At 43.7% G+C, this 22,866-nt stretch overlaps 1 protein-coding gene across 1 annotated transcript in view; it reads right to left on the minus strand.

The window, feature by feature from the left end:
* Nucleotides 1–22,866, minus strand: part of LOC311041108 (plakophilin-4-like) — a gene marked incomplete at its 3' end in the record, with an annotated part of 55,349 nt that overhangs the window by 19,210 nt on the left and 13,273 nt on the right. Inside the window, exons 4-8 of the mRNA XM_084051595.1 lie at nucleotides 20,697–20,867; nucleotides 18,093–18,309; nucleotides 17,244–17,376; nucleotides 14,845–15,058; nucleotides 13,269–13,452 (exon numbers count right to left, since the gene is read on the minus strand). Coding sequence (XP_083907721.1) covers nucleotides 13,269–13,452; nucleotides 14,845–15,058; nucleotides 17,244–17,376; nucleotides 18,093–18,309; nucleotides 20,697–20,867 — 919 coding nt within the window. The remainder of the gene's footprint in view (nucleotides 1–13,268; nucleotides 13,453–14,844; nucleotides 15,059–17,243; nucleotides 17,377–18,092; nucleotides 18,310–20,696; nucleotides 20,868–22,866) is intronic.

The raw sequence follows: 22,866 nt of genomic DNA on the forward strand, positions 1-22,866 counted from the left end.
GACTGACATGTGACTGTTTGTATGTTTTCTTTCTGTCAGTTTTACCCTACTGCCAGTTGCTACAGTAAAGATCCTCAACTGGAACGTCTTTGTCTGTGTGGTAATTGGGGATGGAGTTTATCTACCTGTCGGTTCACGCAAGGCGTGTGAAGGTTACAGGACAGTAAAACAACGCTTTCTGGCGGATCGAACAGCAAAGACCAGGCCAACGTACAGTACATCTCAACAGTGAGTGCGACAGTACACGGAATTCAGAGGCGAATATTCTTCCAAAATGGCGGACAAAAAATCATCTGAATCATCATATCATACAAGATCACGTACCTCAACCAAACTATCACGTCGCTCATCCACCAGTGCAGCAGCAGCCTTGGCTCGTGCTGACGCCGAAGCCGCTAAAGCGGAGGCCACATTTGCAGTAAAGGAAAGCAAAATCAAACTGGAAAAAGCACAGTTAGAAGCATCCTCACAGGTTGAGAAGACACGTTTAGAAGCATCCTCACAGGTTGAGAAGACACGTTTAGAAGCATCCTTACAGGTTGAGAAGACACGTTTAGAGACATCATTTGATGCTCTTCAAGCGGAGAAAAAAGCTGCAATTGCAGAAGCTAAAGCAGGAGCATTAGAGGCAATCGTGGAGGAGCAAGATTATGACTTCCGCTCCAGAATTGATCTTGAAACTCATGATCCAGTAGAGCGCACACAAGAATATGTGGAACAGCATGCAGAGCAAGTTATTAATCAGTCAACACCTGCATTAGGAGAAGTCTCTGCAGACAATGTTAATCAACCAGATGGTAATGGACCAGACACTGTTGTACACCGTGCACCCACAGCTACTGTGCAGCATCCTATTCAGCATAACAAATCCAGTCGTTCGCCGGTGCGTGTTTCGTTTGCTGGAAGTCAGGTAGAGCACAGCACGCACACTTATGCTCACCAGTCCTACTCTCCAGATAGCAGGCCCAATGCTCACCAGTCCTACTCTCCAGATAGCAAGCCCCATGCTCACCAGTCCCACTCTCCAGAGCGCAGGCCCCATGCTCACCAGTCCCAGCCACAAGATAGCAGTCTTCATAATACCATGTCCCACTCTGCAGATAGAGGGCCCCAGAATATTAGGAGTTCAGGGGGAACCATGGATCACATGAGTCACACAACTGCTGACAGTGGGAGCATGTCAGACCTTGTCAGGTTTTTTGCAAGACGCGAACTTGTGTCCTCAGGGCTTCTGCAGTTCGATGATCTCCCTGAGAATTACAGGGCTTGGAAAGCCTCATTTCTGAATGCCGTACGAGGTCTAAACCTTACAGACAGTGAAGAGATAGACCTCTTGGTGAAATGGCTAGGCAGCGAGTCAGGCGAACATGTGCGAAGGATGAGAGCCGTACATGTCAATGACCCACGGAGGGGTCTCAAAATGATTTGGGATAGACTTGACGAATGCTATGGGTCACCAGAGGTCATTGAGAGTTCGCTGTTTGGGAGATTAGATAGCTTCCCTAAGATCGCTAACAAAGACCACCAGAAGTTAAGGGAGCTCGGTGACTTGTTAATGGAGCTTGAAGCTGCCAAATGTGATGGGGAATTACAGGGGCTCACATACTTAGACACCTCCCAGGGCATCAGGCCCATTGTGCTGAAACTGCCATATTATTTGCAGGAGAAATGGCTTTCTCAAGGTTCTAGGTTCAAGGCTGAGTACAAGGTTCCTTTCCCTCCGTATAGCTACTTTGTGGAATTTGTGTGCCAGCAAGCCAAAATGCGAAATGATCCTAGCTTCTCGCTCATCCAAAGCAGTGCTGACCCTCCAGTTATGGGAAAGTCAGCTCCTAGGCCCATCAGTCAGAAGCATCCAATCTCAGTCCACAAGACTGAAGTGTCTCCTTTCACCTCCTCTGGGGCTGACACAACACGCAACAGCAAGGTGGATCCTACTAAGCAATGCCCCTTACACGACAAACCGCACCCTCTCCATAGATGCCGTGGATTTAGGGAGAAGTCCATTGAGAACAGGAAGGCCCTTTTAAAGCAACATGGCATCTGTTACAAATGCTGCGCCTCATCAGCACATCTAGCCAGAAACTGTGACAGCAGCATAAAGTGTGCTGAATGTGGAAGCGAGGGTCACGTCTCAGCCCTGCACCCTGGACCTGCACCTTGGTCCTCACAGACTCAATCCCCTGCATGGGAGCATGGCGGGGAGGAAGAGGAGGATACTGGAGACGTTACTGTTTCCACAAGCTGTACACAGGTCTGTGGAGGAGAGCTCACTGACAAATCATGCTCAAAGATTTGTCTTGTGAAAGTTTACCCTGCTGGCCAGCAGGGAAAGGCCATCCGGTTATATGCGATACTGGACGATCAGAGTAATCGCTCCTTAGTAAGGTCTGAGTTCTTTAACCTTTTCAACGTCAAGGGCCACATCTCTCCTTACTCTCTCAAGACATGTGCTGGTGTAGTTGAGACGGAAGGCAAAAGAGCGCATGGGTTTCAGGTTGAATCCATGGATGGACAAGTTATCCTCTCTTTACCAACACTGATTGAGTGCAACGCACTTCCGAATAATCGCTCGGAAATCCCTACTCCGGAAGCAGCTATGCATCATGCACATCTGAGACCTATAGCTCCAAAGATCCCAAAGCTCGATCCTCGGGCTCCCATCATGATCCTGCTTGGCAGGGACATCATTCAGATTCATAAAGCGCGGGAACAGATAAACGGGCCACACAACTCACCCTATGCTCAAAAGCTGGACTTGGGATGGGTGATTGTTGGCGATGTCTGTTTGGGAAATGTTCTCAAGCCAGCTACTGTGAGCACATACCTTACGACCACTCTAGAAAATGGTCGCCACTCTGTCTTTGAACCATGCCCTAATCGCTATGTCGTGAAGGAAAAGTGGAACGGCAGCAAGATCCTAGGTCTCCCTACATCTGCCCATGTGGAGGGTCCCACATGTGGGGATTACGGCGAACACCTGGGATGCAGTGTCTTTCAACAGACCAAAGCCGATGACAAGATCGGTCCCCCAAGGCCATACACAATAGTGTCTCTGACAGACACCCCGCACAAAGAACTCTGTGTCCTTTCGGATGCTTCAGATAAGGAATTAGCAGCAGTTGTCTATCATGCAGAGGAGAACTGTCACGCAGGCCTTGACAACTCTGTGGACCATGCTACAAGGTCCATCTCTGCCAGCCGTCTGAAAGACACCACCTGGTTCATCGGACCTGCGTTTTTATCTCAGCCAGAGAAAACGTCTCTCAAGACGGTAGGCTTTGAACTAATGGACCCAGAACGGGATAAAGACATCCGCACACAAGTGACAGCGCTCACTTCCACCACCCATGACAGCCGACTTGGATATCAGCGCTTTGAGCGCTTCTCTACCTGGAGACCTCTAGTGCCGGTCTCAACGGATGCACAGGATCCATTCATGCTCAATCCTGCCACACTGCTCACGCAGAAAACCGGCCCTTATCCCATTCATTCAGGATATTTCAACAGCACGTACCTGTACAAGCGCCAGTGGCGACAAGTGCAAAGCCTCGCCAGAACCTTCTGGGACAGATGGCACAAAGAATATTTGTCTACTCTGCAGTCACGGAGGAAATGGACCTCCAGTAGGCCAACCATCACACCAGGATGTGTGGTGCTCATGAGGGACTGTCAGTCCAAGAGAAATGACTGGCCTTTAGGAGTCATAACTCAAGTGTTTCCCAGCAAGGATGGGAAAGTCTGTAAAGTTGAGCTGAAGATCAACATACAGGATGGAACTAAGCCGTTTCTCAGGCCTGTCGCTGAAGTAGTACTCCTGCTCGCGGACGAGTAGGAACGAGAGCTTCTTCATGCAAAGTGAACTGTTAAAGGGTTGAAATGTATCTGGTATCTGGGGATACCAGGTGGGGAGTGTGCTGCCTTGGCAGTCAGTATTTTATTTTGTTGTTTGGCACCCCCTGTGTGTGGTGTGTGTAACTGCATTTAAGTGATGTTAAGGTCAGGCTGCCCTGTAAGGTTCTAATTGATGATGTCACCATGACCTAGTAGTCATTATGATCAAAGCAGTCCAACAGGTGCGTCTAGTAAGTTTGATTAGACACTGCTGATTAGTCTAACAGAGTGCAGAGCTGTTCAGTTTTACCTGTACCAAGCCCAGAGAAGGATGTGCCTTTTCTTCTCTCTTCTTTATACGTTTTAGATCTTTGAAAGCATCGTTGGTAAGAGCTAAAAATACTTTGACTTTGTTTTATGCATGTTCTTACAATTAAGAGACATTTGTTCAAGTTCATGTGGATTTAATACAAACACTGTATTCATTTTTGGGCAATATGTTTGTACCCTGCTAATTAAGAGTGTGTGCTGATACATTGTATTTTTGCAAACATCATACTTACCTTAGCCTTTGTTTATGTAACAATTGGAAGCTTTGTGTAACGTTGGGATTGTTTTGTGATATATTCATACTTACCTTGTACTAGCATTTATGTGATTTATACACATGACTGACATGTGACTGTTTGTATGTTTTCTTTCTGTCAGTTTTACCCTACTGCCAGTTGCTACAGTAAAGATCCTCAACTGGAACGTCTTTGTCTGTGTGGTAATTGGGGATGGAGTTTATCTACCTGTCGGTTCACGCAAGGCGTGTGAAGGTTACAGGACAATAACCAAATGTGGGTTACATAAAAATGTAACCAAATGTAACTTACATTTAGTTACATTTGTATACTTTTAGAGTTAGAAGACTGAGGCTTTTTACTGTTGACCGTTCGCAGTCTTGAAAGACAAAAAAAATATCTCATTATCTTAAGTAAATGCAAGCGTGGTGTTTCACTGGGAGATATGCCCAGTGCCACTGACATTATGTTTTGCATATTAATGCACATAATTAGCGTTCAGCACTGCTGAGTAGGAGAAGGAAAAAAAATGCATTAATAAATGTAGCTGAATTTGCTAAACAATGTGAAATTGGCTTCATGCTTGCGTAACATTCCTGCACTCCTGCACTGTATGTGCATGTGCACGCAAGCGTGCATGTGTGTGTGTGTGTGTGTGTGTGTGTGTGTGTGTGTGTGTGTGTGTGTGTGCGTGCTTGAGTGGGTGCGTGTGTGTGTGTGTGTGTGTGTGTGTGTGCGTGTTGAACTAAGCTCTATTCCTGTGCAGATGTGTGCATGCATGTAAGCATGTGTGTGCGTGTGTGCGTGCATGTGTCTCTGTGTGTTTGTGTGTGCATGCATGCGTGTCTGCATGTGTGCGTGCGTGCAAGTCTCTCTGTATGTGTTTGTGTGTGCGTGGGTGTGTATGTGTCTCTGTATGTGTTTGTGTGCGTGCGCACGTGCATGCGTCTCTGTTTGTGTGTGTTTGTGTGTGCATGCGTGCGTGTCTGCATGTGCGTGCGTGCATGCATTTCTCTCTGTATGTGTTTGTGTGAGCGTGCGTGTGTGTGTGTGTCTGCATGTGTGCGCTCCTGCATGTCTCTCCGTATGTGTTTGTGTGTGCGTGCGTGTGTGTCTGCATGTGTGTGAGTGCGTGCATGTCTCTCTCTGTGTGTGTGTGTGTGTGTGTGTGTGCGCACGCACGCGTGCGTGCGTGCTATAGATTTGTAGGCAGAGCTGTTATCTCTCTTACAGTCAGAGCTACAGTAATGGGCAGAAATAATAATAATAATCAGACCTATTTCATCCCACAGGGGAAACTCAGTGTTCAGCTTCACACAGCTGAGTGCTTCAGCAGGGGTGGGTGGCAGTTAGGGGTTAAGTGTCTTTCTCAGGGAAACCTTGACACATTGCCGGGGCCGGGAATCGAACCTTCAACCTTCAGGTTCCCAGGCGGGATCTCTATGCATTCCACTATGGCCGACCACATCGCAGTGTAGGATGCTCCAGTACATAATTAAATCGGCCCCCCAAAGTGCATTAACCAATTACATGGAAACCGTTTCCACCACAACACAGAAAGTCGTGTAACACCCCCATAGTACATTAACTAATTACACGGAAACATTTCCCACCGCACAGAATGTGATGTAACTGCTCAGAATGTAGGCACGTAGTTACTGTTCAGTGGTTCTCAACCTTCAGTGGTGGAAAAATGTACTATTTTTTTTAACTTACTGTAAGTTAAAGTATCAATACTGCAATGTATAAATGCTCTGTTACACGTAAAAGTCCGGAATTAAAAATGTACTTGAGTAAAAGTACAAAAGTATTGGTATCAAAATATACTTAAAGAACCAAAAGTAGAAAGTGCTCATTATGCAGAATGTCCCATTTCACACGTTTTCAAATGTATAATAATCTTTGGAAAATAGCAGATCTACAAGCTCACAATGAGTCGCATCGCGACGCATTGTGAGCTTGTAGATCGGCTATTTTCAAATGGCCGAAATGTACATAGGGCTGAAGTGATTAATGTATGTTTTGTAATAATAATAACAATCTAACTAGTAACTAAAGTTTTCAAATGATTTGCCTCTGAGATGTAGTGGAGCAGAAGTAAACGTACCGAAAATTGGAAATACTCCAGTAAAGTATCAATACCTCAACATTTAAAATTAAGGACAGTACTTGAGTAAATGTACTTTACACCACTGTCAACCTTATCTGGATCAGGGCCCAGTTATGTGGTCAGACAGCATTTCCAGAGCATGTTTATCACGACGAAAAGAAAAGAAAAAAAAATGAAACAGTTTGGCTCGGCACCAGAAAACGGAGGATGCGCGTTGGCCCACAGGTTGAAAACCAGAGCTTTAGACGTTAAGAGGCAGAGAGTGGATGTGTCAGCGGGTTTATAAAGTTTATCATATCTGTTAATAGCTCATACATTATGCAAGTCCTGGACGGTCCAGCCAGACTAGGCATTGCATCTCTCATTTGGTATGTTGTAACTTATTTCTACTGCTGTAAGGTTTAGCCCTATGTTTATTATGTGTACTCTTGAAGATTAGATGTGTGTCCAGTGTCTCCAGTGTCTGTCCTGAGTTATCTCAGAGACACACACACACACGTACGCACACGCACACACACACACACACACACACACACACGCGCGCGCGCACGCACGCACGCACGCACACACACACACACACACACACACACACACACACACACACACACACACACACACACACACACACACACACACACACACACACACACACACACACACACACACACACACACACGCGCACACACACGCACGCAAAGAAAGATTTGTATGTTTAAGACAAAAGCAATAAAAAACTCTTAAAGAGACAGTAACAACCATGTATTGCTGTGCATAGGGTAAAGATAGAAAGATAGAGAGATAATACTGTAGAAACATACAGTAGATGAATCATGGGTTCCACGATATGAACAAAAAAAAAAGCTAATTAACAGTCTCAAGTGGGCACTTCCACCAGGTTAGCCAGAGGTCTGAGGAAAGAGTTCAGCGCCCGGCCCCTTGGCCAGCTCATTGAGCAGCGATGTGCCAATTTCACTTCTTAATCAGCTTGCCCTGGTGACACGAGCGCTCTGTTAAGCCATTTAGACCGGGAAAGAATCTGTCATTTTTTTTAGATTTCTTTGGCTATTCAAAAATAGCAGATCTACAAGCTCATAGCGCGGCACAGAGTGCCGCGCTATGAGCTTGTAGATCTTGTAGAGCTTGTAGATTTGTTGAAGCATTTTGAAAATATGTGCAAATCTTATATATATATATATATATATATATATATATATATATATATATATATATAATATATATTATATAATATATATATTTTTAAAGCGAACATTTTTGACTCAAATCTTTGCTTCGGGGGATTCTACAAATGTCTTCTAAATCCTAACAGTTTCTTTTTTTGGAAAAAACGTATGTTGCTATATATATCAGTGGTTCTCAAACTTTTTTCATGTCAAGGACCCCCAAAATGATATGTATTTGGCCGCAGACCCCCATCTGAAAATATTTTGTTCCAGGGACCCCCAGAAGCAAAGGTTTGAGTTAAAAATGTATATATTCAAAGATTTGCACATATTTTCACAATTTAAAAAAAATAGCAGATCTACAAGCTCATAGCGCGGCACTCGGTGCCGCGCTAAGAGCTTGTACATCTGCTGTTTTTTAATAACCAAATAAATCTAAAAATGACACAGATTCTTCCCCGGTCGAAATGGGTTAAGCAAGTGCTGACAGCTGCGCTGCATTTTGTTCTCATCATAGACTGTAAAAAAAATATGGACTAAGGGAGCTAGTTCAGCTGAAAATGGCTACCGCAACCAGTGTGCTATTGGTGTGAGGGGAAGCTAGGGGTGGGTCTTCTTTCAATCACACCGCAGCTGTCTTTATCATCAATTAAAAACAATAATGGGACAATAATTTACAAAAATGCATAGTGAAAGAAGAAACTAGCGATTGAAAACATTAAGTCTTCATGAAAAGGTTTGTTAAGGCAATAAAACCAAGTGTAAAGTCGGGCCAAGTTCCCATTGACAACAGAATGACATTTATTTTGCAGTCGGCGGAGGGGAATCAGCGCCTGCTGCTGGGCCACTAATGAGAAATGCAGCGTTGTCATTACTTCCCGCCATTGGCTTCAATTTCAAGAGCGCCGCCTGGTTCTTATCAAGCTTTGAACTATGAATACTCCTGAGCGTTCCTCAGACTCTGCTGGCTCTCCACGGGGGAAGGACGCAGTACTTGGGCAGCAAGTGAAACACTCCATTCATTCATTTCAATTGCTTGGAAGCTGAGCTGACGTTTTCCTTGTTTTATAGGCAACACAGGACCTACACTTTTGGCCTCGCTCTTACTTTAATGGACAGGTACACCAGACCAGAACTTTTGTTGAAGATATTGTTTGTTTAATTGGTCCCCCCCCACCAACCTGCAGTTGTAACCAACCCCCCCACTTGAACTGTCATTTGCCTCTGTTGTTGGTTCGATCATTCTTCACAAGATAAACAGAATGATAATTATAGATAAAGAGAAAGACAGAGGGACCACATATTTTATCTGTCTGTCTGTCCGTCCGTCCGTACATACATACCGTAAATCCTCTAATAGTGACCCGGGCTTGTATTTGTTTCAACTGTAGTGGGTACCGGGCTTTTATTGAAAGGAGGCATGTATAAGAGAGAGGCCTATATTTCTATTTTTCAAACAGATCAGAATGAATAAATCAAAATTTTGTGTCAGTTACAGGTGGTGCCACTGGTCATTTTAACTTTTTCATTACTCACCGTTGGGTATATATTTCCTTCGCTTTGTTTTGTATTATTTTCCTTGCTTGATCACTCAGCTGTATCCCCTCAAACCTAATTTATGCTCCGCCGCGCGAACGTGTTGCGCGCTGAGAAAGGACGAGGACAGCAGACCTACAAGCTCACAACGGTCGCATCCGCGACGCGATGTGAGCTTGTAGGTCAGCCGTTCTCGGCGCACAATACCGTTGCGGGGCGGAGTATATATGTCTCGCTAGGAGCGTCTCACCAGCCAACACATTCAAGGTCCGCTAATGAACAGAAATCAGCCCTCCATAAAACAGGTTTGGGCCATGCAGTCTCAATGTTTGTAAACAAGAAACCATAAGGAAGTATAAAGTCAGGGGCGGGTCACACATCTTCATATAACTCTATGGGTATCTTAGTAAACAGCGTCCGCTTGAGACTTTAAAAAAAAGGGGGAAAAAAGAGGCTTCCATAAGCAGACCGGCTGCTTGTTTCAACAACGCCCAAGGTCATTAATAGAGGCCCGGTTTTTAATTGAGGAATTAGAGGAAATACGGTACATACATAAATACATGCAAGTTCCCGTCACATTTTAAAATGGAAACCGAGCTAATGCTGTTGGTTTCTCCAACATGATTAAAACAAATTTTCCCCCCTTTTTATGAAATGATGGTGGGGTGATTGTTTGCATGCATGGGTGCCTCCGCATTAGGCTCTATATAGCCTGGAGATGGAGGTGAGAGACAGAAGCAGGCAGGCAGCAGGCCTGTGCTGGGAAGAGAGAAGAGATCACAACGCTTGAATCCAAAACGTACAGTAAGTGGGGGGAAGTTAATTAATTATTCCCCCCCCCCCCCTCTCCCCGGCATCCGCGTCTATTATCAAGGTGCCCTTCAGCACGCCACCTAATCCCCCTCGGTGCGCCAGCCGAGATGCTCCAGTTGCCGACGATAAAAGAACGCTGTAGAGCCCACACTGTATGATGGCGCTCCGAAGGATGTACAAATGGAACCAAACGGACCCGTAGACGGGTCCGTTCGGTTCCATTTGTACATCCTTCGGAGTTTGCTTAACCTATTAAGACCGGGAACGCATCTGTGTGTCATTTTTAGATTCTTTTGGCTATTCAAAAATAGCAGATCTACAAGCTCATAGTGCGGCACCGAGTTGTAGATCTGCTATTTTTGAAAAACCTGAAAATGTGTGCAAATCTTTGAATAAATACATATTTTTTTACTCAAATCTTTGCTTCTGAGGATTTTACAAATGTCTTCTAAATCCCCAAAGTTTTATGTTGCCAGTGGTTCTTAAACTTTTTCATGTCAAGGACCACCCAAAATGATATGTATTTGGCCGCAGACCTCCATCTGAAAATGATTTCTTCTAGGGACCCCCAGAAGCAACGATTTGAGTTAAAAAAAATGTATACAAATAAATAATAATTAAAAGATTTGAACACATTTGCACGATTTAAAAAAAGATAAATAGCAGATCTACAAGCTCATAGTGCGGCACTCGGTGCCGTGCTATGAGCTTGTATATCTGCTATTTTTGAATAGCCAAAGAAAACTAAACTTGACACAGATGCGTTCCCGGTCTTAATGGGTTAATACTAAGGATTATGCCTGTGCAGGTGCGTGTGTGTGAGAGTGTGTGTGTGGATCTAAAGCAGGGCGTTGCTAAAAATGAAATGCACACTCAGCAATCCCTTGCCTTTACACGTCGTCTCTGTCGGATGGAAACCTTGTATGTCCAAAACTTTAGTTTTTACAGAAAAGGGAAAAAAAACAGAACCTGTGTTCCTGTGAATTATGTTCCAATGTTAGTTATTATTTAGTCACAAGCTTGTGATAATACTTTTCATTGGTTCACTATTTATAAAACCCACAGACACACTTAACCACTTTCACTTTCGAAGAAATTCCAAAGTAGCAAAAATAGCAGATTCACAAGCTCACAACGTGTCACAATTGTGGCTATAATGGCTGTTTTTGCACAGCAACTCCTGCACAACGAAGTAGGAAATTAAAAGGGACAGTTCACCCCCAAAATGACTTTTCTTCTATCGATTAGTCACCCCATGGAGACTTGAATTCATGGACGTGTTTCAGTTTTTGTCGCATTCCTAAGCCAATCCTAAAATGACCGGCAGCGGTTTCCGGTAGGAGACACAAAGAGTCTCCTTTGTGTCTCCTACCGGAACCGCTGCCCTACCGGTCCGCTGGTTATAAAATTATTGGCTTAGGAATGCGACAAAAATGAAATAATATCCATGACGTCTCCAAGGGGTGACTAAACGGGTCAACTATCCCTTTAATTTATGAAAAAAAATAAAAAGGTAAAATATGGAGATACAAGGTCTCTGCCCGACAAGCGACGAAATGCAACACTTAACAGTCGGTTCAGCTGAGGTTGCTTTGCAGGGTTTTTTTTTGTGTTCTGGAAAACACACAGGGCAGAATACCACAGTGGGTTCAAATACTGTATTGACACATCCCTGGTGCAAAGAAAACGCATTGCTTACAGTAATAAAATGCACATCGGTGCTGTTTAGAATACCTCAGCACTGGGACATTGTTGTAGATATTACAGTGCTGTCCTCAGCTGTCCTGGTTTATGTCTCAGTGAAAAAGGTAAAAAAGAAAAAAGTAACAAGTCTGTCCACAGGTTGCTTTTAAAGGGATAGTTCACCCAAAAAAAAAAAATGAGTCACCCCATGGATGGAGAATTCAAATGGAGAATTCATGGATATATATTTTTTTGTTGCAATCTTAAGCCAATAATTTGAATTTGGTAGGAAGTGGTTCCTGTAGGAGACACAAAGGAGACTTTCTGTGTCTCCTACCGGAACCGCTGCCGGTCATCAAATTATTGGCTTAGGAATGAAAAAAATATCCATGAATTCAAGTCTCTATGGGGTGGCTAATCGATAGGAAAAAAAGTCATTTTGGGGGTGAACTATCCCTTTAAGAAGACGCAGACAGAATGTGGTGTTTTTTGGAGTTTGGTTGTTCGACTTAACATTCTTTCACACCACCAAAAAAACATTTAAAAAAATAAAAATATTATTAACACATTCACTGCCAGGTAGTTCAGTCGGTAGAGAGCTCACCTTTTCATCTGAAAAGTTCTGGGTTTGATCCCGGACACTGTCAACTTAGCGTATATGAGTATTGGATATTGCATAATTTTATGTTGACATTTTGACTGCGTTTTTTGTACTCGTTTTCTTGTTTCTTTTCCACACGTTTCTTTTCTTTCTCTATTCTAGCTCTTCCATGAAACCGCCAATGTCGGGAGCTTGTGCGAATAAGAATGTGTTTGCTTGTTGCTCGGCTGATACCAACAGTAAGCCACTCTGACCTACTTACTTCCTTCATACAAAAAATGGTGTGTTTGTTTTCCATCTCCCTGGAGTTACCAGACATGACAACACACAGCGTTGTCAACACAGTGTGTGCGTTTGTTTGTTTGTTTGTTTGTTTGTTTTGTCGGCTCGCATCCAGCTTACACGTGAGAAATAGAAGAAAAAAAAGTTGTATTGTTCACAAAAACATGACACACACACACACACACACACACACACACACACACACACACACACACACACACACACACACACACACACACACACAAACACACACGTTCGTATTGCTATACTTGTGAGGATATTAACGTTTTAGGTTGGCAATTTTATTAATGCCATTATTATTATTACATAAAACAAAAAAAGAGGTCTGTCACATTGCAGGCCTGTAGATCTGCTATTTTTGGTTCACAACACTTGCACACAACTAAGCATAAATCAGACATAACTCCAACCCTAACCTAAATGTCTAATCCTAACCCATCCCAAACCAGGATATTTTCCTAATTGTAAGCCTAACTCCCCAAATATATATTTAACCATAAAACTTGTTTTGTATTGTAAGAACCAGGAAAGTTGTCCTTTCCAAGTCTATTTCTCAAATTATACTATACTTGTGGGGACATTTGGCCCTCACAAGTATAGTACAAACACACACACACACACACACACACACACACACACACCTCAGGCAGCCGGTGGTGTTCCTCAGCAGCAGGGAGGAGTGGAACTTGAGCTTGTGCTCGTCGCGGTGCGGCGCCGTGCTCCAGCCCGAGTGCGGGATGACCACCGTGTTGCACAGCGTGGTCAGCGCGTCGCGGATGATCGTCATCTTGACCGCGTCGCACGACGACAGGTTCCACAGCACGCCTGGAGAGACATTGTATTGATTGATTGGTTTGTTGAATATGTCATTGACCGTTTAAAAGGTACAGACCAGTGTATTATTTGGCAGTGCACAGCAATTCCTTTTTCTCCCCAATGTAGTCGTTATGCCAATTGCTTCCTCCCCATACACATTTCTGTGTGTTGTCACCGCTGTTGTGCGCTAACGTGCAGTGACAAATATCACCCTCCACCCTTCAAAGTGTGGTCCAGGGACTCTCATGGTTCATTGAGGGGGTTCCATTACGGGTGTGTAACTCTGAGAGTGGGTCCATTTGGTTCCATTTGTATACTCTCAGTTATGGGGGTCCTTCAAATTAAAAAAAGTTTGAGAACCACTGTGCTACACTAAATGGAACAGAGCCTTCATTAGAATCATTGGTGACACCTGTAAAGGGAGTAAGGAACAGGCCCAATTTCATTCCAATATGGCTGCTGTGCATATAGCCCTGGTCCAGAGCGTTAGTGAGTTCTCTCTAACGCCCTGCCAGGCACTGGGCTCTGCGCTTGTACAAGGAATTCCACTGCCCTGCGAGGGCTCCAACAGTAGTGAAAATAAACAAAACATTTTCGCTACACACCAAAACAAAGGCTGTTTTGTGTTGTTGAAAGTCTGTTCTCGGAGGTGGGAAGCCTCTCAGCACCCCACCTTCTCTGTATAATACACTTTTTGGCCAGAAAAGAAAATATTTCACCGGAAGGAAAAATCTGGTCAATAGAAAAATTCCATTGACCAGATCTGTAGAGGGCACTAACATTTTTTCCTTCCTGTGAAATATTTTCTTTTCTGTCCAAAAAGTGTATTATACAGAGAAGGTGGGGTGCCGAGAGGCTTCCCACCTCCGAGAACAGCCTTTCAACAACACAAAACAGCCTTTGTTTAGGTGTGTAGCGAAATGGTTTTATTTATTTTCACTACTGTGCATAGAGCCTATAGGCTCTATGCACAGCAGCCATATTGGGAATGAATTGAGCCCCTTCCTTACTTCCTTCACAGGTGTTACCAATAATACTAATTAAGGTTCTGTTCCATTTAGTGTGGCATAGTGGTTGTCTTATTTTCAAGGACCCCCATAACTCTGAGAGTGTACAAATTACGGGTCCATTTGGTTCCATTTGTACACTCTCAGAGTTACACACCCACCATAAGGGGCCATTTGGGAACCAAAATGGAGTGTTTCTAGTGAGCCAACATGCACAATATCAGCACTCTGACCAGAATGGAACAGAGCCTTCATTAGTACCATTGGTAACACCTGTGAAGGAAGTAAGAAGTGGCCCAATTTCATTCCAATATGGCTGCTGTGCATAGAGCCTATTCCTTTCGAATCCAACATGGATCTACCAGGTGGAATAACACCGGTGTACCAGACGTACCGGTGACCAGCTCGCGGACCTCGTTGTCCGTGGTCTTCCTCAGGAGGCGCAGCAGGGCCGGCACGCCGCCGCAGTTCCTCAGCGCCACCTTGTTCTCGTCGGTGGCCTTGCCGTAGACCAGGTTCCTGAGGGCCCCGCAGGCGCTCTTCTGCACCTCCGTCATCTTGTGGTCCAGCAGGTCCACCAGATGCTGGATGCCGCCCAGGTGAGACACCTGCAAAGGGGGGGGGGGGGGGGGGGGGACGTTCACCCCAAGTAGATTAGCATTAGCATTAGCATTTTGCGTTCGCCGAAAAGTCGATTAGAATTGGTATAGGCATTGGTCAGACGGTTGCGTCGGAAGTGCCGTTCACTGACATTCGGTGGTGGAAAACATACTCAAATATTTTACTTACTTAAGTAAAAGTATCAATGCTGCAATATAGAAATACTCTGTTTTAGGTAAAAGTCCGGAATTCAAAATGTACTTGAAGTATAAAAATATATAAATAAAAGTATAACATTTTTATTGGCATCAAAATGTACTTAAAGTACCAAAAGTTAAAGTACTCATTATGTAAAATGTCCCATTTCAAGTTTTCAAATGTATACAAATCTTTTGAAAATAGCAGATCTACAAGCTCACAATGTGTCACGAAGCGACACATTGTGAGCTTGTAGATCGGCTATTTTCAAATAGCCGAAATGTATATAGGGCTCAAGTGGTTACTGTATGTTTTGTAATAATAATCATCTACAATGTAACTACAGTAACTAAAGTTTTCAAATAATTGTAGTGGAGTAAAAGTACAATATTTGCCTCTGAGATGTAATGTAGTAGCAGTAAAAGTGTTGCAAATTGGAAATACTCAAGTAAAGTACAAATACCCCAACACTGAACTTAAATACAGTACTTGAGTACATTTACTTAGTTACTTTCCACCACTGCTGCCATTATAAAGTGAGTTGATGTCCGACGCATCGGGTTCAACATTCGTGAACCATGACCTGGCAGTGACCGGCACCAACCAATGGGACAGATTCAATACATGCGCTCGTATTTCAATAAATGTAAACATCTTTTTGAGCACTCTAATAAAGAATAGCAGTCTAATAAATAAGTATCCTAAATAAATGAGAAGCATGAAGCAGTTTTTATTAGCTCTAGTTTCGCGTAAAAACGTACGCTACAAAAAACGAAACAGCTGTGCTTTTTCCACAAATTGCACCCTCGTTCTACCATATGAATTTTACATTCATATTCATTGATCTAATTCTATTCATATGGATGTGATGCAATGTTTTCATATGTGTCAAAGTGCGCGGTCACAATCGTTTCATATTGCTGCGTGCGCATGGATAATGTGTTTATGCTGCACGTGCATATTTCATATCATGTTGCCTGCGTGCAGTCCGCTGTCCTCACTTCTAAAAATAGCACTCGACAAAGAGCTAACACATCTGGAAAACCGGCACTTTGTTGGCACTGCCCCCACCATAGAGCTGAGCCTTAGAAGATAACCCTGGGAAATATACTTAACATGTTAAGACCTGAGGCCGCCGATTCTACAAATAAATGTCTTCTAAATCCTAACTGTTGTTTGTTGCTATATTAGTGGTTCTCAAACGTGTTCATGTCAAGGACCCAAAAAATGATATGTATTTGGCCGAATATATATATATCTCTGCTGTCGGGCAGGAACCAGCTAACTCCAAAATGTAACATTTTCAGGAAAACAAAACAAAAAGTGGAGTTAGGAGGTTTTATTCATCATTGGTAAGAACAGCTGAATGGACCTTGAGCTCACAATGAGGTTGGAGGTCAAAAGGGGGTGGAGCCTGGAGTCAGCAAAACCAGCTAACTCCACCCCCCTCTTAGGTGGACTTAGCTGGTTTAGCAGAAACTTTGAGGATCCAATGGAGTTAGCTGGTTTTGTCAGAAGCACTTTTTAATACTTTTCATTCAGACGTAAAAGGTGTTCAATAGCACCGATTTTTGATAAAAAAAATGTAAAGCTGAAAAATTGTGTTTCTGCCAGACAGCGACGATATATTTAAGATAAGGGTCAAAGCATGGCTTTTATAAAATGCTAAATAGCAAACTAGTAGGGTCTCTTATGTTAGCAATGCGATTATATGTATTTATGCTGTTTATGTAGTGTAGCTATTGATTGTTTTATTTATAACTGTACTGTCTACGTGTATTGTGTTGCAATGTTGTTTGTCTCAGACCAAGGACCACATCAGAAATAAGTCGCAAGACTTTTATGTGTTTGTATCCGTGACGTTTGTATCCGATGAACATGATGTAACATGTGTTTTTTTCCTGCATAACGTCTAATAAAATCAAATATACGGAAATGTGCACATCTGACGGATCGGCTTGCGTTCAGATGCAAGCCAATCATTGGCTCTCTCACCTCCACCTTGACCCTGTTGTCTCCATAACAGAGGTGCTGGAGGTACGCCGCCGCGTTGGCCTGGACGGACGGGAAGTGATGCTGGAGCATGTGGATGACCTCTGGAAGCTCCGGGTCACGCCACGCAAACTCCCTGAGAGAGAGGGGGGGGGGGGGAGAGAGAGAGAGAGAGACCTACGTTATGTATGTACACAAACCGCCTTCTCAAGATGTAACTATTTACCAAGTTTGGTAAATAAATAGTTTGTGTGTTACTCGTCTCGCGTGGCCAGACCTACAGTCTTCCTCCACTCCAAATAGAGAACCGAAGTCTGACACTTTTACTCATAAGGATATCGAAGCATCCACTGACGGTGAAAGAGTACTAATCCAAAGACAGACGTTATCAAATGAGTCACATTATGTATTCGTTATTATTTATACTTTGTGGCAGTGGTTCTCAAAGTGGGGTGCGGGGACCCCAAGGGGTCCTTGAGGGAGTTTCAGGGGGTTCCCAGCTAAATGCTAGATAGTTAGGAACCAAATGGACCCTTATGGGTCTGTAACTCTGAGAGTGTACAAATGGATCTAAATGGATGGGTCCATTTGGTTCCATTTGTACACTCTCAGACTTGAATTAACATTGATTTTATATGGAACAAAAACAAACCAAAATCTCTTCGCCAAAAATAGCCGATCTACAAGCTCACAATGTGTTGCGTTTGTGACGCATTGTGAGCTTGTAGATCTGCTATTTTTGGCTAATGTTCCCCCCAGAATATGGACGCTGGGGTTTAAGTGGTTAAAAATGTGTGTGCGTTTGTGCGTGTGTGTGTGTGTGTGTGTGAATGTGAGTGCATGCCTGCGTACCTGGGGTCTTTGTGCATGCTGTCTATGGACGGTGAGCGTGTGGCCATCCTTTCCACCAGGCCAGAGTGTCTGGAGTAGAGGGGGTCGGCGGCCAGCCCCTGCTGGGAAACCCTGTAGGAATCGGTGTACAGCGCTGCGGAGCTCAGTCCATAGCTGCTGTTTCTTTGGTACGGCAATGTGCCACAATGGCTGGTGGCCCGCGGTAGGGTTCCTAAACCTGAACACAATGCCAATATGAAAGAAACATGTTTGACATCATACAGCAATGTAACTTTTTCACAGTGGTGGAAAAAGTACTCAAATGTTTCACTTAAGTAAAAGTATCAATACTGCAATATAGAAGTGCTCTGTTACAAGTAAAAGTCCCGAATTCAAAATGTACTTGTGTAAAAGTACAAACGTATTGGTATCAAAATGTACTTAAAGTACCAAAAGTAAAAGTACTAAAATGTTTGAAAATAGCCGATCTGCAAGCTCACAACGCGTCGCAACGCATTGTGAGCTTGTAGATCGGCTATTTTCAAATAGGCTAGGTGTAAAATAGGGCTGAAGTAGTTAATGTATGTTTTATAATGTAATAATTTATATCTGCAAAGTAACTACAGTTTTCAAATAATTGTAGTGGAGTAAAAGTACACTATTTGCCTCTGAGATGGAGTGGAGTGAGTAGAAGTAGAAGTATTGAAAATTGACCTTAAGTACCTCAAAATTGTACTTAAACAGTTGTCACAGGGGTTTACTGCTGTAAGATATGAGGTCACTAAGCTAAAAAAAAACATAAAAATGTTTTTAGAGGAGAGAGAGAGCTACAGTATTACTATAAAATTCAGCTGGGTTGTGTTACATTTTTGGAATAAATCATGAATAAGTCATCATTCATGAATAAAGTGTGCAGAACAGTCTTCAGTATTCCATGATAGTGTAGCAGTGGTAGTCAAACATTTTTATGTCAAGGATCCCCAAGTTGATATTTGACTAGGGACGCCCATAAGAGACGACCCCCCCCCCCCCAAAAAAAAATAGCAAATGCAAACATTTTAATAAAATTAAAAAAATCTACAAGCTCACGTATTAGAAGCTGTTCAAATAAAACAAGTAAAAAATAGGGCTTAAGAATGTAAAATGTTGGCACACACGCAGCGGTAAAAGTAGCTGCCCATGCATCACCGCGGAGGTTGTGGGTTTGAATCATAGACTGTATAAATGAGATGGACATAGCCACTCCCCTGCTTTCTACAGACCGAAAATGAAGCCGATTGTTCCAAGACTGTAGGTCCGCCATCTTTCAATATCGCGTCATATCGTGCCATATCCTGCAGAATGCGACCAGACCATTATTGGTTGGGTAGCTTGTCAATCAAGAGCGGGGGCGGGGAATGAATGCTATTGGTTGTGTAGCTTGTCAATCAAATCATCCCGCCCCTCCTAGAGAATAGCCTACTTTATCGTCAATTTTAGAATAAATGGGACCATAATTTAGCAAAACGCATATCCTGATGATTGAAAGGAGACTTTAAACTAGCGACTGGAAGCATATACAATTTATGACAAGTTTTATTACGGTAAGAAAATCTAGTCTAAAGTTTGTCAAAAAACCCATTCACTTAAGTTAAAATAAATTCTTTCTGACACCGCAGGTCGGCGCAGGGTAAAACAGTGCCACACTCTGGCCATTCATAAGCTTCCGTGTTGGCCTCATCGTAAATATCCAAGCCTTGGCCCTTGGTTTGAATCCACCGTGGTGCATCTGGCTTTGTCGAGCGTCTATACGAACACGATTGGCCCGTGTTCCGGGGGAGGGAAGCCGGGCAGGGAGGGACCGACCTGTCAGCAGGGAGTGTTGGGCGGGAGGAGTAGGACGGAGGCTCTACGTCCTCCCGGTGGGGGCTCCTCACTGGCAGGTGAGTCAGTAGGATACAACAGCAGTGACAACACACAGAAATGAGTGCGGGGAGGAAATAGATGGCATAAATTGGGGAGAAAAAGGGGAAAGAAACCCCATCAAGGACCCCCGGGGCGTGCCCAGACCCCCACTTTTGAGAACCCCTGAGTTATAGCAACCTTGAACAATGGTGCGGCCTCTGTGTGCAGTACTCGTGCTTGTCCTGTAGAGCCATGGTTCTCAAAGTGTGGCCCGGGGACCCCCAGGGGTCCTTGAGGGAGTTCCAGGGGGTCCCCAGCTAAATGATGGATAGTTGAGAACCAAATGGACCCTTATGGGTCTGTAACTCTGACAGTGTACAAATGGAACCAAATGGACCCGTTGTACACTCTCAGAGTTAAATTAACATTGATTTTACTATATAAATTGGGGTCCCAGAGATATAAATGCCATTAAATGGGGGTCCGTGGCCTAATGCATGTCAAACTGGGGGGGTCTTTGAAATTAAAATGGTTGAGAATCACTGCTAGAGACGTAAAAATCTTCTCTTGTGGGGGTCCCTGGCATATCTTTTCAAATGGGGGTCCGCGGGCTAATAAGTGTCAAGTTGGGGGTCCTTGACATTAAAAAGTTTGAGAACCACTGCTGTAGGGGGGGGTGCTCTGTGTGCAGTACCTGCGCTTGTCCTGTAGAGGGTGTTCTGTGTGCTTTGTGTGCAGTACCTGCGCTCGTCCTGTAGAGGGTGCCCTGCGGGTCGTGGGAGGGGCTGTGGTACAGCGGGCTGTGGAAGGAGCGGTCGTCGAACACGGGAGTCATGTGACAGTCGGGGGACAGCGCGGCGTGCAGCTCGGGGTCCAGCTGGCTGGGGTGGCTGGCGTACGAGCTGTGGAGGCCTGGAGGGGGGGGACGGGGACATGGAAATGGACTTTAGGAACGTCGGCCCATGCAAGAGGCGTCATTTCATGAATAAATGCGACGCGTTGTGAGCTTGTAGATCGGCTATTTTCAAATAGCCTATGTATAAAATAGGGCTAAAGTGGTTAATATATGTTTTAATAATGTAATAATTTATATCTGCAAAGTAACTACTGTAGTAACTAAAGCTTTCAAATAATTGTAGTGGAGTAAAAGTACAATATTTGCCTCTGAGATGTAGTGGAGTAGAAGTAAAAGTATGGAAAATTGGAAATACTCCAGTAAGGTAAACGTACCTCAAAATTGTACTTAAGTACATGTACTTAGTTACTTTACACCACTGCAAAAAAGAGGAAATGTTTGAAAATGTTCACCTATAATGGTGAAAAAAAAAGGTTAAGGTTGAAAGCGGTTCATGATGTATGGCTGCAGACAAGAAAACACGTGTCTATCGATATAACATGTGCCCCACGTCATGGATTGAGACGCATACAGCGTCGTCAGATTAATTGCAAAAAAATGTTCAGAGTGGAGGAAAATATCCATAAAAGAAGGTTTAATTTTAGGTTAAATATTATGTACAAGCTAACATTGTTTGCGCGGGAGCTGAGCTTTCACCTCGAGGGACAGAAATGAATGCTGCGTTAATGGCAACGGAAAACAACTTGTTTTCAAAGCTTTCCTTCTATTTCAAAACAACAAGAAGCAACTCAAGTCTCTGTATCCCCATGTTGTCAGGGAGATGCAAACATAGAATACTGTGGTTGTACTGGACAGCTACCAGGTATGAATGCGTGTAACCGCAACTGTGTGAGGGCCGGACCACCCAGGCCATAGTAGGGACCTGCCATGTGCCATCAGCAAGCAGTATGCAGAAGGCGCTGGGGCCTAGGGCAACCAGAAAGGACAGCAAATAATATAATTATCAATACTTATTATATAATATAAATAAATAACAACACATGGCCTTTTGTGAGCAGAGATTATTCGTCAGGGAGGGGGGGGGATAAAGAAAGAGTAAAGAAAACATCATGGGGCCCTTCTGACAGACTGGAATGAGCCTTCGGGGGCCCCATTATCGCTCTCTAGGCCCTAGTTACAGTATTTGCCTACTTTTCCTGTTCATAAAACCGCTAGAGATGGGCAATATAATCGATATGGCAATATAATCGCGATATTTTATTTCTCAATACTGTATCGATACACCAGGTCGTAGTATCGCAATACTTTTGGAGAAAAAAAACTATTTTCCCATGCATAGAAACCAATGGTAGAAGTCCGGTTCTCACACTGCATTCCTCTAGATGTCGCTGTACTATAGCTAGTTCGCCTTCCAGTCTCAATATGTATCGCAATATATCGCAATATGTATCGCAATATATCATGATACAATCGTATCGTGACCCACGTATTGTGTGAGGTTCTTGCCAATACCCATCACTAAAAACCGCCGTCTGTATGTGAGCCCTTTTTGGATCAGACTCTGAAAGTCAGGGTCAAGGCTCTGGAACAGTATGCATTAGTCAGCCACATGGTCTGCCACAATCTAGAGGGCGGCCCCTGAACTATGGGCCCCTGAGCCTGGACCCCCACAGGCCCATTGGGGGGTCCAGATTTTCAGTGTGACTGCAGTGCTCCAAGCGAACCAACCCTGGATAAATAAAGGTTACAAACAGGAATAAAGTGTAGCACTCATATAACCCCACACATCTGGTGAACTGTACAAAACCTGTAGGATGATCCCTCTGTGCCTGATTAGAAAGCTGGTAGCCGTCACTGGTTGAAAATCTATGTTTGTTTGTTTGTTCTCCGATGCCATCAACCACAATAGAAATCTATAGAACACAGCATGTACTGGAGGAGGACTTATATATACAGTATATAGAACAATAGAACAATAGTGTACCCAGTGGTCCTTGAATGCAGAGTAGTTTTACCCCCTGGAAACATTTAGTAGAAAAACAACAATAATTCCAT

Source organism: Gymnoscopelus microlampas (assembly GCF_963454915.1).
Source record: "Gymnoscopelus microlampas genome assembly, chromosome: 24".
Taxonomy (NCBI): Eukaryota; Metazoa; Chordata; class Actinopteri; order Myctophiformes; family Myctophidae; genus Gymnoscopelus; species Gymnoscopelus microlampas.